At 35.6% G+C, this 14,757-nt stretch overlaps 3 protein-coding genes across 5 annotated transcripts; all 3 read left to right on the forward strand.

Moving 5' to 3' along the window:
• The first annotated feature begins 711 nt into the window (after window positions 1-711).
• Window positions 712-6,583, forward strand: LOC112017335 (telomere repeat-binding protein 3). 2 transcript variants are annotated; one of them, XM_024049795.2, is made up of 10 exons: window positions 712-1,050; window positions 2,264-2,412; window positions 2,511-3,354; window positions 3,472-3,690; window positions 3,795-3,857; window positions 3,956-4,035; window positions 4,243-4,484; window positions 4,953-5,264; window positions 5,370-5,433; window positions 6,043-6,583. In XM_024049795.2, exons 2-10 carry the CDS (start codon window positions 2,332-2,334, stop codon window positions 6,238-6,240), a joined length of 2,103 nt encoding a protein of 700 aa, XP_023905563.1. In that variant the 5' UTR covers window positions 712-1,050; window positions 2,264-2,331; the 3' UTR covers window positions 6,241-6,583. The 2 variants fall into 2 exon arrangements, with proteins under 2 accessions (XP_023905563.1, XP_023905562.1); XM_024049794.2 differs by having other exon boundaries at window positions 713-1,050; window positions 3,463-3,690.
• Window positions 6,584-7,332: 749 nt separating this feature from the next.
• LOC136068820 (putative F-box protein At1g47300) lies at window positions 7,333-9,071 on the forward strand. Its single transcript, XM_065776533.1, has one exon. The coding sequence runs from the start codon at window positions 7,527-7,529 to the stop codon at window positions 8,508-8,510; it is 984 nt and encodes a 327-aa protein (XP_065632605.1). The 5' UTR covers window positions 7,333-7,526; the 3' UTR covers window positions 8,511-9,071.
• Window positions 9,072-9,775: 704 nt separating this feature from the next.
• LOC136068829 (telomere repeat-binding protein 3-like) lies at window positions 9,776-14,126 on the forward strand. Of its 2 annotated transcripts, none has more exons than XM_065776577.1 (9): window positions 9,776-9,955; window positions 10,054-10,897; window positions 11,015-11,233; window positions 11,338-11,400; window positions 11,499-11,578; window positions 11,786-12,027; window positions 12,496-12,807; window positions 12,913-12,976; window positions 13,586-14,126. In XM_065776577.1, the coding sequence occupies exons 1-9, from the start codon at window positions 9,875-9,877 to the stop codon at window positions 13,781-13,783; spliced, it is 2,103 nt and encodes a 700-aa protein (XP_065632649.1). In that variant the 5' UTR covers window positions 9,776-9,874; the 3' UTR covers window positions 13,784-14,126. The 2 variants fall into 2 exon arrangements, with proteins under 2 accessions (XP_065632649.1, XP_065632648.1); XM_065776576.1 differs by having other exon boundaries at window positions 9,777-9,955; window positions 11,006-11,233.
• Window positions 14,127-14,757: the final 631 nt, after the last annotated feature.

The following is a 14,757-nucleotide window of genomic DNA, read 5'->3' on the forward strand; positions in this document are numbered from 1 at the left end:
CAATTAAAAAAAATAAAATTAGAAGATGATTATGAATTTCAATCAAACTTTGAAATAAAAATTTGCATTTAAAATTTTTTTAATTAAAAAAATTATGGTTACAAGTTATTTTATGAATTTTTTTCTTATAAAATACTGACATAGTAAATAATTATTAGTAAATAAAATGATGATATTAAAAATAGCTCATCCATTAAGAATTTTACAACATCAATTTTATAATTTTTTTTTATCACTAACCGTCAACCAATAATATTAAAAAGATGTCTCATAGAACAAGTAATGATTCATCCAATATTTTACTCGAAAAGGAGGTTGGGGGAACATAAAATAAAAAATAAAAAAAAAGTGGACCAATAAAAAAGAAGAAAAAGAGAGAAGTGACATTAAAAAAAAAAAACCCAAAACGGCATCTTAGGGATATTCTTCAATACTTGTCTAATCCTCTTTTTTCTTATCCCCAAAAATTTTAGAAATCTGACAAACCTTTCGTACTGCCGGAAACCAGTACACGTGGCAAAGCCTATCCTCTCACACAAAAATAAAAATAAAAATAAAAATTAGGGGTTTAAAAAAAAAGTGGGTTATTGTGGTAACTGACAATTGCCAGTAAATTACTGCAAGTTCACCGGCTGGTCCGGTTATGTGGCCAAGAAAACTAATTAAGATATACGAGTATAAATAATTCAAGGGGTTTAAGCTACTGTTTTGCGTCGTACTTGTATTTCCTAAGGGGTTTTTGTCCTTTCCTTTTCGTTAAACCAAAAAAAAAACCCAACAAAAACTAACTGAATTTTTTTTTTTTTTTTAAAGAGAGAATTGAAAAACTTTTTTCCTGTAGGAATTCAATTTCCAATTCTTTTGTACAGATCTTATTCTCGTTTCTGATTCTTTCATTCAGTTCGCTTTTTGTTTTTTTTTTTTTTTAATTCAATTGTATTGGGATTTGCATGTTTCCCACGCAAACTGTTTCCGTTGGGAAAATTTGGAAATCTGGTCGAATTGTAGATTGGGAAGACAGAATTTGAAGCGGAGATCGTTGTTGAAGAGGTGAGTTAATCGCCAATCTTGTATGGAATATTTCGATTTTTTTTTTTTTTTTGCATTGTGATCCTGTTGCTGAATTTTTCATTTTCTTGGGAATTCTAAGAGATTGAGTGTTTGAGAAAAGTCATGGGTTCGATCGGATCGGATCGTGGAAAGTTAGGCCGTGTTTGGTTTGTTTTGTTTTGTTTTGTTTTTTGAATTGGTCTTGGTTTTGGAAATTTTGAAACGTTGAAAATTTGGAATTGGGTTGTTTTGTTTTGTATTGAGAATTTTGGGAATTGGCTTTTGACGACTTGGGTGTGTGGAGTTCAAATGCGGGTTTTAGTATTTTTATTGCTATATTAAGCAATCAACGGTGAATTTTGGGTTTTGGGTTTCTGTTTGCTAATTGGATGGTCTTGTTTTTGCGAAACTGTTTGAAACCTCTTTTTAAGTGTCTGAATTCTGATCCACGGTTTCGGTTTCGGGATCTGAGGATCAATGTCACAATTGCTGTGAATTGGATCCATTAAGAGATCATTTGGTTGCCAAGGAATTGCAGTAATTTGCACACAAACACACACATGTTGCGGCTCAAGTGTTCGTAATGTTCATTTTACTTGGATAATTTAATTGCTTGGCTGCATAAGATCTGATTGTTTGCTCTATTTGCCGTGTTTGATGAGTTTTCAGAGTCAGTATATTAGCAATAAATTAGGATTTGCAGTAGTTGTGGAGAGAGAGAGAATGGTATGAATAAGAAAGAACAATGTACATCCATGAGTTGGAATTGGCACCTTTGGATTTCTTGGTTTTTGTTAGTATTCACATGTCATTTGTTTATATCCTTTTGAGTGGTCATTATTTATACAAACACATACACACACACAAATACACCATACTGGATCATTGTAAATAAACTCGGATTGCTAATCTTGGTTTTTCTTTCTGGGGCTCTGGCCAACTGATGTGTTGTGGGTTTGAGTCTCGGAATTAGCCTTTCTAAAGTTGTGGTAAAGGAGCCTTGTGCACTGTATACTTTTTTTCTTTCCTTCAATTGTAGTCCTTTAGATAGTCTAAAAGTCTTGCAACAGTATATATGTCAATAATTTGTATGAAAGGCATGGTTACAGAGTTTTGTTATAGTGTGTCTGAAAGCAATTAAACTTAATATTCATTGCTTTCTTGTGTGGTTATTTAATAAATACATTGGTCTCTTTTTGGGTTTTGATGGCAGTGATTAGGATCTGGGTAGTGATGCTTCTTTGTGTTTGATGATTTCTTATTGCCATGTACTACTGAAATATGGTGTTTAAGAAGAGGCAAGATCATGGATTTAATGGCTTCCGGCTCCCCACTATACCTCGGGCTCCCAGATCTGTTCGAGTAAGTATTTGCTGCAGTTCAGTTGTAGTCTGGTGCTTTCTATCATTCTGGGAGCTGAACTCTGGTTCTAACTCTGTAAATTTTGATTTTGGTTTCAGAGGGGCTTGCGTAAGAAGACAGTTGAGGATACTCAAATCTGTGCATTTGAATTACTGGCTTCCATAGCTGGCAAGTTGTTGAGTGAAAGTGAAAGTTCTGCTTCCAGTAATGCATCTGAAGGAATTGATCTGCTGGCCTGTGGTAAAGATGCTGTTAAACAGGAACGAGAATTTGAGGATAAACCATTCAAGGCAGAGTGGCTATATCAGAGAAATTGTGGAGACAGTTCTTTTGCCTTTGAGATGGCCTCACAAAACATCAGTCATAAGAGTACTCTAAAGGAATTCTCACATTCTGAAAGTGATGATGTTTTGGAACGCACTTCATTCATTAAAAGTTTCGATTGCTCACAGAAAACTGGTGGTGATGCGAAGTCTGTAATTTTTAAAAGCAAGGCTGATTCTGAAAACTATTCTAGTAAGGTGGAGGGAGGCTCCCCTCAATTTGGGGAGTCTTGTGATGCTAATGTAAATATTGAAGCTGAAAGACGGCTAGAGGTTGTGGGGTTGAAAAATGAAGATGCTAATAAGCCTAATATATGTAGTTCAAAGGTTCCAACAGAATTGTTTCTGGAATCTTCTGCAGCAATCAATTCTGACAGTAACATCAAATTGCCATTGCGCCAGGACTCTGTTCCTAACGCTTGTTCTCCCAGGCATAGGAATGATATTAAGTTAGGTAGTAGAGATAATGACGAAAATTTTTCTAGGTGCTTTAAACATAGTACCAAGTTGAAGGCATTTAGGCCTCCAACACGTGCAGATCGAAGAATAAGGAAGCTGCTGACTAGCAAATACTGGAAAGTAGCTCCAAAGTTGAAGGATTGTGAACTTCCTAGATCTGGTAAGCAGCTGATTAATGGGTTGAATGATTCATATTTACGGTATGCTTGTGTTTCATTTCTATCTGATCATCGCCATTATTTCTTATTAATGAAGTTCATGATTTTAGCATTTGTAGATGGGGGATTAAAACCTCTTTATCGCAAGAGGAAAACCTGTCATGACCGTCAAAGCCGTCAAAAATGTCAACGTGACATTCTCTTTAAGAGGAGGAAATTGTTTGACCAAATTTCAGTAGTGACTTCTGATGGTGGGTTCAGTAGTGAAAGTGTTTCTAATTCACCCGAGAAAGGCATGACTGAAGATAAGAATGACTCAGCTGCAATTTTGCATGGAGGTCCTTTTCCACCTTTTAATCTATTAAATGTTTCTTAGTATTGTTTGGATTTGTGGTTTGTGGTCTTCAATGGTTGCACTGAATAATTGTAGTTGTTTTTGCAGCCAATGGGCTATCATCTTCAGTTTTGGGTCATCAAGCTTCCTTTCACTCCAAGGATTCTCATGGTACTAGAGCAATTTCCTGTTTGATGTGCATTGTCTTGTTTCTTTATATTTTTTCCTGGCACAGGAGGTTCTTACACCATGTTTGTTTTTCTGCACAGTGAAATTTAGCATTAAGTCCTTTAGGGTACCAGAGCTTTTTATTGAGGTCCCAGAAACTGCCACTGTTGGTTCATTAAAGGTATAATAACATCTCTTCTTCTTATTCTAAAACTACTACTGTTTTTCTCATCCCCATAATTGAACTACTGAGGCTATATGCCGAAGTATACTGTATAATGATATCTGCATAAATGCTTGTCTGTTGCAGTAATAATAGGTTTTCTTCATTTTGGTTATTGCTTAGTGTTGTTGTTGTGGGTTTCTAATGTTATTATATTACTCGTAGAGGACTATTATGGAGGCTGTAACTTCTATACTTGGAAGTGGATTAGACGTTGGGATTCTTCTTCAAGGGAAGAAGGTTAGAGATGACAACAGAACTCTAACGCAGACAGGAATTTCTTGTAAAGACAATCTGGATTCTCTGGGTTTTATGTTGGAGCCCAATACCGTGCAAACACCTCCACCTATGTGCTCTAGCGATCTTCCTCCTCTATTATCATGTGACTCATCTCAACTTTTAACAAGGTAATTCAATTGCTTTTGGAAAATCCTTTTGTCTTAGTTAGCATTTGCAGGGTTGAACTGTGAACCATTTGTTTATTATTAATAAGCTCATATGGTCAGCAATTTTTTTTTCTTTCCCTTTTAGTAAATTTTAACTTTTTATTTTGCATTTTTTTCACCTACCATTGTCAAACAAAAATATTGGAAGGCTAGGACTGTAGAGTCAAGAGGTCCAGGGAAGTTGTTAAATTTTTATCAGTTCTCATGAGGCCTAAAATTATTGTGAATCTAGTTGTGTTAGAGCAGCTTCCTTACTTTGACAATTCTTGATATTTTGATTAAGAAAGCAGTTTAAACTTTGGTGATTTGAAATAGCTTTGAGATTTTTTGTTTGAGTTAAGCTCTATTGGAATTGAGAATTATTGTGTTTTGCATAATGCATTTTAGTTATTTTTTACTGTAGCTAACAATATATTTAATTCTTTTTAGGTCCCCAGAAAATCCTGTTTTAGATTCAGGGATCTCTGATGCCTTACCTGACCCTCCACTGACCAATTCAAGCAACCATGTTGATAGTAATCATGATACAGTTTCCTCCCCTACTGACATGAATGACAAAACAACACTGGATACCAAAGCAATAGTTGCTGTTCCAGCGATGAGCATGGAGGCACTGGCTGTGGTTCCACTGAACCAAAAAACAAGACGTTCTGAACTTGTACAGCGTCGAACCAGGAGACCTTTCTCTGTGTCAGAAGTAGAAGCATTGGTGCATGCAGTTGAGGAGCTTGGAACTGGGAGGTGTGATGTTCTTTACAACTCGTTGGCTGTAGTATAGTATTTATTTATTTATTATTTTTAAAAGAAGAAGAGAATTCAGGTTTTTAAATGGTTCACATTCTGCAGGTGGCGTGATGTTAAATTGCGTGCTTTTGAGAATGCAGACCATCGAACTTACGTGGACTTGAAGGTAATTGTTTATTTTGGTTATATATGTGAGAATGGAAATAGATTAGAATTCACAGTTGGAACTATTTTTTGCCAAATTTTCACTTAATATTCGATTTTCAGAACATTTGGCTATCGCTGAGTTGTATTTAATATTATACATATATATATTTTGGATATAAAATCTTTTCACTATGTTTATTGTTACTAGTCATGTACACTATTATGCTAATGAGTCTTGGCTTAAATGACACTTCTTAAGTGTGGGTGGAGGGTGAGGTCATGAGTTTAAAATTCAGGTGCATGTTTAACTTGCAAAATATAAAGTCATGTCTAATATTATGCTTGGATATATGTGCTTACTGCTTAGGCTAAAAAAAATGTGCTTAGTAAGATATTCTGGTGCATGTTTAGCCTAGACTTGAGGTTTTTTCCAGAGGAAAATTTATTTGGTTTGAAACCTTCTTTCTTCCTCTCTCCTTGCTTTTGATTTTTCTTATTTCTCTTCACTGAGTAAATACTAGTTTGCAGTAGTGTTGATTGTGTGGGAAAGCATAAGAAACTAACTGGTTTGTTTTGGGCATCATTATAGCTTCCAACTTTTGCTATATAACATATTTGGTTTCTGCAGGATAAATGGAAAACCTTGGTTCACACAGCAAAGATTGCCCCCCAACAAAGAAGGGGTGAGCCTGTTCCCCAAGAGCTCTTGGACCGAGTCTTGGCTGCCCATTCTTATTGGTCTCAGCATCAAGCTAAGCCACAGGGAAAGCATCAGGCTGGAACTCCAAAGATCATGGAGGCACCAGCTGAGGTCCCAGTTGAATGACATGGAGGTGAAGGTATCCAAATTGTGATGATGTAAAGAGATAAAACAAAAAGGTTGACAGGAACAGAAACAAAAATTGTACAAATCAATTCAATTTCATGTAATATTCTCACTCAATTCATTGCTGGTTTTCCCACTGTGGAAAAGGTTGGCATTTGTAAATGATGTGATGGAATAAGGTCATCATTCTAACACAAGTTACATTGTTTTTCAGTTAAATCGATTCATTGTGTAGAGAACTAGAACAAAATTGTAAAATTGTACAAATCATATCATCTTCTTTGGCTTTTCATTGGTTGTTGTCTTATATTCAAAGTAGCAGGCAAGAATTCTCACTTCTTAAGTTGAAACTTTGTAGAATTTTCAATATCTTTTACAACTGAAAGAAACAGTTGGTTTATATTAGACACTGAAGAAATTCATGTTCACAATTGTTCTTTTGCTTTACAAATGTTGAATTATTTTTTTTGTGGTGTTGTTATACACTGAACACATTTTACACCATGTGTTGTAAGCAAGATGGGTCATGGGTTTTGTATGCTTTACATAATTTAGAAATGGGCTAACAGGATGATAGTAACATTTTGAAACAGCCAGGTTTTGATCATCGGCCATTTCACATAGCCTTAAAACAAATGTTACATTACTCTCTATCTTTGAGGTTACACAGCCCTAGATCAATATGGACTTCTGGATCTGAATTAAGCACATAGTATTTTATCAATGGTGATTGTGGGCTGTATATCTAATTACCCATCTAATGGTGTGGGCCGCATGTCCTAAAATTTTTAAAAAACGCTTTGGTTTTACAAGACAGATTGAATGGGGGTTCTGGTGATATTATAGTAATGCTAATACTCTATGGTCATATTTTAAAATCTATATTTAGTCACAATAATTAAAAATAAGCATTAAATTTTATTTTGATTTGCTGAAACTTTTGGTAATAGAATTTTAATTGAAATAGAATTTTAAACTTCTTGAAATTTATGTAATAGAGTTTTACTTCATATAAAATATTTTAACAACTAATAACTCACTTTATGTTTGGATAAGTGTAATTGGAGGTTGCCCCAACCATCTCTAAATTAGAGTCCTTTTACTAATCAAATACCATATGTAAACAGCCGTAAAAAAAGCCCTCTAAATCAGAGTTTTGGCTTTTCTATTTAAGAAGAACAAAGACTTCTTCACACCTCTGTCTCAGACACAAAAACACACACATCATAGAGGAAGAAAGATCAAGATCGTGAAAGAAGGAAGATTGTCATCTCCAAAAGCGAAAAATGATGAATTTACTTAGAGATAGTAAAGGCAGCGATGAAGAGAGTAAAGAAAATCAAAGTTTGCCAAAAGACATGATGTACGATATCATGCTTCGTCTTCCCGGAAAATCCATCTTCAGATTCAAGTGCGTGTCCAAGACATTTAACGCTTCAATGCTTTCTGACTCTTTATTCATTCACAACTATTTCACTCGAAAACTCCAACAAAAACAACTAAAAAACCCGACCCTGCTAGGCTTTTTCTACAAAGTCCACAATCCTCAAAACCTCAATCACTGTGTGGACCAATGTTGCAAGGACCAAGAGGTCTCTTTCGTACCCATGTGTCATCAAGGTGTGCCTATAGCATCCCGTAGTTTTAAACAAGGTCTAGGCAATTTCATTGCTTCTGCCAATGGTCTAGTTCTCTATGGTCACCATCCCATGACCTATTATGTGTGCAACCCTGTTACCAATATTTGGTTTGCACTTCCTCCACCTATACATACTGATGACTATCACACTGAAGTTCGTCATAATATGTATGCCAGTGATGACACGATAAAGAACTTAGTTGGATTTTATTGCCAAGAAGAAGATGAACAATTATCGCACCATGATATCGACGTAGATGCTATTACTAATCACAGACGTCAAAGTTACAAGGTGGTACGGTTTTTCGTGAAGCAAGCTATTAACAATGACTGGGAAATGGTGGTGAAGATTTACTCTTCTGATACTGGAATCTGGAAAGAATCCAAGCTTGACTATTTTGGAATGCCGCTATATCATGTATTAGCTATGAGCTCATATAGCATCTCTATACGCGGGGTCTTCTTTTGTTCGACAACCATTTCAACAGGAATGCTGATTTTCGCCTACGTATTTAACATGGGGAGGGATGGCCTCGACGAGTTGATCGAGGGACCTTCTTCATCACACATTAATGGCAGAGCCTATGGGGCTATTGGGGAGTCACATTTGGGGTTTTTCAATGTGCTGTAGGCCATGATGAAGGATTTGAGGTATACATGTTGAAACAGAAACTGCATGGTTATTTTGACAAGGAATGTTACCCTTTTGTCTACAGGTCAGAATGGACATTGAGGCATAGAGTGAGTACTAATGATATTACTAACACTCTGTCTCCATCCAAAAGAGGAACTTTTCCTGTTGCATTCCATGCTCAGAATTCGCATATTTTGTATCTCAGAATAGGGAATCAGATCATTTGCTTTGATATGCAAAGTGGGAGACTGGATTTTGTCCCTTACGATCATTCCCATGGCTTGATTTGCTGTTCCTGCTGCTATTTGTTGGAGCCCTTTTTTTATAACCTGGAGTCATGGCCTTTGTCCCCTTTGCCTCAGCAAAATTGATCAACATCACTGGGGCTATGGTCCTTTTTCGATTTGCAAAATTAGCTTAAGTAGTTTGGATTTTAATATTTTTCCAATCCTATCATATATAGGAATTGAGGTAGGGATAGTTTTAACTCGAGCACAAGTTTTTTCCAAACCAAATGAAAAATTATGAATCGTAAGTTTAAGCTATCAGGATATAATATATGACAAATTTCTTGAGTATTAGTTGTGATAAATTTTGAAATTTTATTGTTTTACCTTTTCCTATTTTAAATAGGATTTTGTGTTGTTTCCTTTTTCTAGTTTAAGTTGTTTTTCTTTCTCTAGTTGAAATAAGACTTGTTATTTATTTTTCTTAGAGAACTATGAGAAAATCTTATTGTATTCACTCTTTATAATCCATCTAACACTTTTGTTAATAAGTAGAGCTTATTAACACCTATCTAACATGTTAGGAACTGCTTGTGGCGGTTTCAAAACCAGAGGTGAAATGTTGATTCTTTGCTCTCTCTCTCTCTCTCTCTCTTTTGTGTGTGTGTGTGTGTCGTTTTCCTTAAAAAATTTATTAAAACCAGTTGTGAATACAATTTGCAAATAAAAGTCCAGTCTTAGTGATTTTTGAATGAAAACTTATAAACAACCTGTTCTAAAGTGCAAATTACACTAAGAATCCATTTAGTTTTTGGTATTTAAAACAATCAATATAAGGGTGAAATCAACAATTTGAGTATTTTAATATAAGTGAAACCCCTCTCCTCTACTTTACTCCCCCTCCCAATTCCTCCGATTTGAGTTTTTTTTTTTTTTCCTCAAAATTTATACATGTACAGACCAATTTTGTTATAGTGTGTCTGAAAGCAATTAAACTTAATATTCATTGCTTTCTTGTGTGGTTATTTAATAAATACATTGGTCTCTTTTTGGGTTTTGATGGCAGTGATTAGGATCTGGGTAGTGATGCTTCTTTGTGTTTGATGATTTCTTATTGCCATGTACTACTGAAATATGGTGTTTAAGAAGAGGCAAGATCATGGATTTAATGGCTTCCGGCTCCCCACTATACCTCGGGCTCCCAGATCTGTTCGAGTAAGTATTTGCTGCAGTTCAGTTGTAGTCTGGTGCTTTCTATCATTCTGGGAGCTGAACTCTGGTTCTAACTCTGTAAATTTTGATTTTGGTTTCAGAGGGGCTTGCGTAAGAAGACAGTTGAGGATACTCAAATCTGTGCATTTGAATTACTGGCTTCCATAGCTGGCAAGTTGTTGAGTGAAAGTGAAAGTTCTGCTTCCAGTAATGCATCTGAAGGAATTGATCTGCTGGCCTGTGGTAAAGATGCTGTTAAACAGGAACGAGAATTTGAGGATAAACCATTCAAGGCAGAGTGGCTATATCAGAGAAATTGTGGAGACAGTTCTTTTGCCTTTGAGATGGCCTCACAAAACATCAGTCATAAGAGTACTCTAAAGGAATTCTCACATTCTGAAAGTGATGATGTTTTGGAACGCACTTCATTCATTAAAAGTTTCGATTGCTCACAGAAAACTGGTGGTGATGCGAAGTCTGTAATTTTTAAAAGCAAGGCTGATTCTGAAAACTATTCTAGTAAGGTGGAGGGAGGCTCCCCTCAATTTGGGGAGTCTTGTGATGCTAATGTAAATATTGAAGCTGAAAGACGGCTAGAGGTTGTGGGGTTGAAAAATGAAGATGCTAATAAGCCTAATATATGTAGTTCAAAGGTTCCAACAGAATTGTTTCTGGAATCTTCTGCAGCAATCAATTCTGACAGTAACATCAAATTGCCATTGCGCCAGGACTCTGTTCCTAACGCTTGTTCTCCCAGGCATAGGAATGATATTAAGTTAGGTAGTAGAGATAATGACGAAAATTTTTCTAGGTGCTTTAAACATAGTACCAAGTTGAAGGCATTTAGGCCTCCAACACGTGCAGATCGAAGAATAAGGAAGCTGCTGACTAGCAAATACTGGAAAGTAGCTCCAAAGTTGAAGGATTGTGAACTTCCTAGATCTGGTAAGCAGCTGATTAATGGGTTGAATGATTCATATTTACGGTATGCTTGTGTTTCATTTCTATCTGATCATCGCCATTATTTCTTATTAATGAAGTTCATGATTTTAGCATTTGTAGATGGGGGATTAAAACCTCTTTATCGCAAGAGGAAAACCTGTCATGACCGTCAAAGCCGTCAAAAATGTCAACGTGACATTCTCTTTAAGAGGAGGAAATTGTTTGACCAAATTTCAGTAGTGACTTCTGATGGTGGGTTCAGTAGTGAAAGTGTTTCTAATTCACCCGAGAAAGGCATGACTGAAGATAAGAATGACTCAGCTGCAATTTTGCATGGAGGTCCTTTTCCACCTTTTAATCTATTAAATGTTTCTTAGTATTGTTTGGATTTGTGGTTTGTGGTCTTCAATGGTTGCACTGAATAATTGTAGTTGTTTTTGCAGCCAATGGGCTATCATCTTCAGTTTTGGGTCATCAAGCTTCCTTTCACTCCAAGGATTCTCATGGTACTAGAGCAATTTCCTGTTTGATGTGCATTGTCTTGTTTCTTTATATTTTTTCCTGGCACAGGAGGTTCTTACACCATGTTTGTTTTTCTGCACAGTGAAATTTAGCATTAAGTCCTTTAGGGTACCAGAGCTTTTTATTGAGGTCCCAGAAACTGCCACTGTTGGTTCATTAAAGGTATAATAACATCTCTTCTTCTTATTCTAAAACTACTACTGTTTTTCTCATCCCCATAATTGAACTACTGAGGCTATATGCCGAAGTATACTGTATAATGATATCTGCATAAATGCTTGTCTGTTGCAGTAATAATAGGTTTTCTTCATTTTGGTTATTGCTTAGTGTTGTTGTTGTGGGTTTCTAATGTTATTATATTACTCGTAGAGGACAATTATGGAGGCTGTAACTTCTATACTTGGAAGTGGATTAGACGTTGGGATTCTTCTTCAAGGGAAGAAGGTTAGAGATGACAACAGAACTCTAACGCAGACAGGAATTTCTTGTAAAGACAATCTGGATTCTCTGGGTTTTATGTTGGAGCCCAATACCGTGCAAACACCTCCACCTATGTGCTCTAGCGATCTTCCTCCTCTATTATCATTTGACTCATCTCAACTTTTAACAAGGTAATTCAATTGCTTTTGGAAAATCCTTTTGTCTTAGTTAGCATTTGCAGGGTTGAACTGTGAACCATTTGTTTATTATTAATAAGCTCATATGGTCAGCAATTTTTTTTTCTTTCCCTTTTAGTAAATTTTAACTTTTTATTTTGCATTTTTTTCACCTACCATTGTCAAACAAAAATATTGGAAGGCTAGGACTGTAGAGTCAAGAGGTCCAGGGAAGTTGTTAAATTTTTATCAGTTCTCATGAGGCCTAAAATTATTGTGAATCTAGTTGTGTTAGAGCAGCTTCCTTAGTTTGACAATTCTTGATATTTTGATTAAGAAAGCAGTTTAAACTTTGGTGATTTGAAATAGCTTTGAGATTTTTTGTTTGAGTTAAGCTCTATTGGAATTGAGAATTATTGTGTTTTGCATAATGCATTTTAGTTATTTTTTACTGTAGCTAACAATATATTTAATTCTTTTTAGGTCCCCAGAAAATCCTGTTTTAGATTCAGGGATCTCTGATGCCTTACCTGACCCTCCACTGACCAATTCAAGCAACCATGTTGATAGTAATCATGATACAGTTTCCTCCCCTACTGACATGAATGACAAAACAACACTGGATACCAAAGCAATAGTTGCTGTTCCAGCGATGAGCATGGAGGCACTGGCTGTGGTTCCACTGAACCAAAAAACAAGACGTTCTGAACTTGTACAGCGTCGAACCAGGAGACCTTTCTCTGTGTCAGAAGTAGAAGCATTGGTGCATGCAGTTGAGGAGCTTGGAACTGGGAGGTGTGATGTTCTTTACAACTCGTTGGCTGTAGTATAGTATTTATTTATTTATTATTTTTAAAAGAAGAAGAGAATTCAGGTTTTTAAATGGTTCACATTCTGCAGGTGGCGTGATGTTAAATTGCGTGCTTTTGAGAATGCAGACCATCGAACTTACGTGGACTTGAAGGTAATTGTTTATTTTGGTTATATATGTGAGAATGGAAATAGATTAGAATTCACAGTTGGAACTATTTTTTGCCAAATTTTCACTTAATATTCGATTTTCAGAACATTTGGCTATCGCTGAGTTGTATTTAATATTATACATATATATATTTTGGATATAAAATCTTTTCACTATGTTTATTGTTACTAGTCATGTACACTATTATGCTAATGAGTCTTGGCTTAAATGACACTTCTTAAGTGTGGGTGGAGGGTGAGGTCATGAGTTTAAAATTCAGGTGCATGTTTAACTTGCAAAATATAAAGTCATGTCTAATATTATGCTTGGATATATGTGCTTACTGCTTAGGCTAAAAAAAATGTGCTTAGTAAGATATTCTGGTGCATGTTTAGCCTAGACTTGAGGTTTTTTCCAGAGGAAAATTTATTTGGTTTGAAACCTTCTTTCTTCCTCTCTCCTTGCTTTTGATTTTTCTTATTTCTCTTCACTGAGTAAATACTAGTTTGCAGTAGTGTTGATTGTGTGGGAAAGCATAAGAAACTAACTGGTTTGTTTTGGGCATCATTATAGCTTCCAACTTTTGCTATATAACATATTTGGTTTCTGCAGGATAAATGGAAAACCTTGGTTCACACAGCAAAGATTGCCCCCCAACAAAGAAGGGGTGAGCCTGTTCCCCAAGAGCTCTTGGACCGAGTCTTGGCTGCCCATTCTTATTGGTCTCAGCATCAAGCTAAGCCACAGGGAAAGCATCAGGCTGGAACTCCAAAGATCATGGAGGCACCAGCTGAGGTCCCAGTTGAATGACATGGAGGTGAAGGTATCCAAATTGTGATGATGTAAAGAGATAAAACAAAAAGGTTGACAGGAACAGAAACAAAAATTGTACAAATCAATTCAATTTCATGTAATATTCTCACTCAATTCATTGCTGGTTTTCCCACTGTGGAAAAGGTTGGCATTTGTAAATGATGTGATGGAATAAGGTCATCATTCTAACACAAGTTACATTGTTTTTCAGTTAAATCGATTCATTGTGTAGAGAACTAGAACAAAATTGTAAAATTGTACAAATCATATCATCTTCTTTGGCTTTTCATTGGTTGTTGTCTTATATTCAAAGTAGCAGGCAAGAATTCTCACTTCTTAAGTTGAAACTTTGTAGAATTTTCAATATCTTTTACAACTGAAAGAAACAGTTGGTTTATATTAGACACTGAAGAAATTCATGTTCACAATTGTTCTTTTGCTTTACAAATGTTGAATTATTTTTTTTGTGGTGTTGTTATACACTGAACACATTTTACACCATGTGTTGTAAGCAAGATGGGTCATGGGTTTTGTATGCTTTACATAATTTAGAAATGGGCTAACAGGATGATAGTAACATTTTGAAACAGCCAGGTTTTGATCATCGGCCATTTCACATAGCCTTAAAACAAATGTTACATTACTCTCTATCTTTGAGGTTACACAGCCCTAGATCAATATGGACTTCTGGATCTGAATTAAGCACATAGTATTTTATCAATGGTGATTGTGGGCTGTATATCTAATTACCCATCTAATGGTGTGGGCCGCATGTCCTAAAATTTTTAAAAAACGCTTTGGTTTTACAAGACAGATTGAATGGGGGTTCTGGTGATATTATAGTAATGCTAATACTCTATGGTCATATTTTAAAATCTATATTTAGTCACAATAATTAAAAATAAGCATTAAATTTTATTTTGATTTGCTGAAACTTTTGGTAATAGAATTTTAATTGAAATAGAATTTTA

The sequence above is a fragment of the Quercus suber genome, unplaced genomic scaffold (genome assembly GCF_002906115.3).
Source record: "Quercus suber isolate HL8 unplaced genomic scaffold, Cork oak 2.0 scaffold_136, whole genome shotgun sequence".
NCBI lineage: Eukaryota > Viridiplantae > Streptophyta > Magnoliopsida > Fagales > Fagaceae > Quercus > Quercus suber.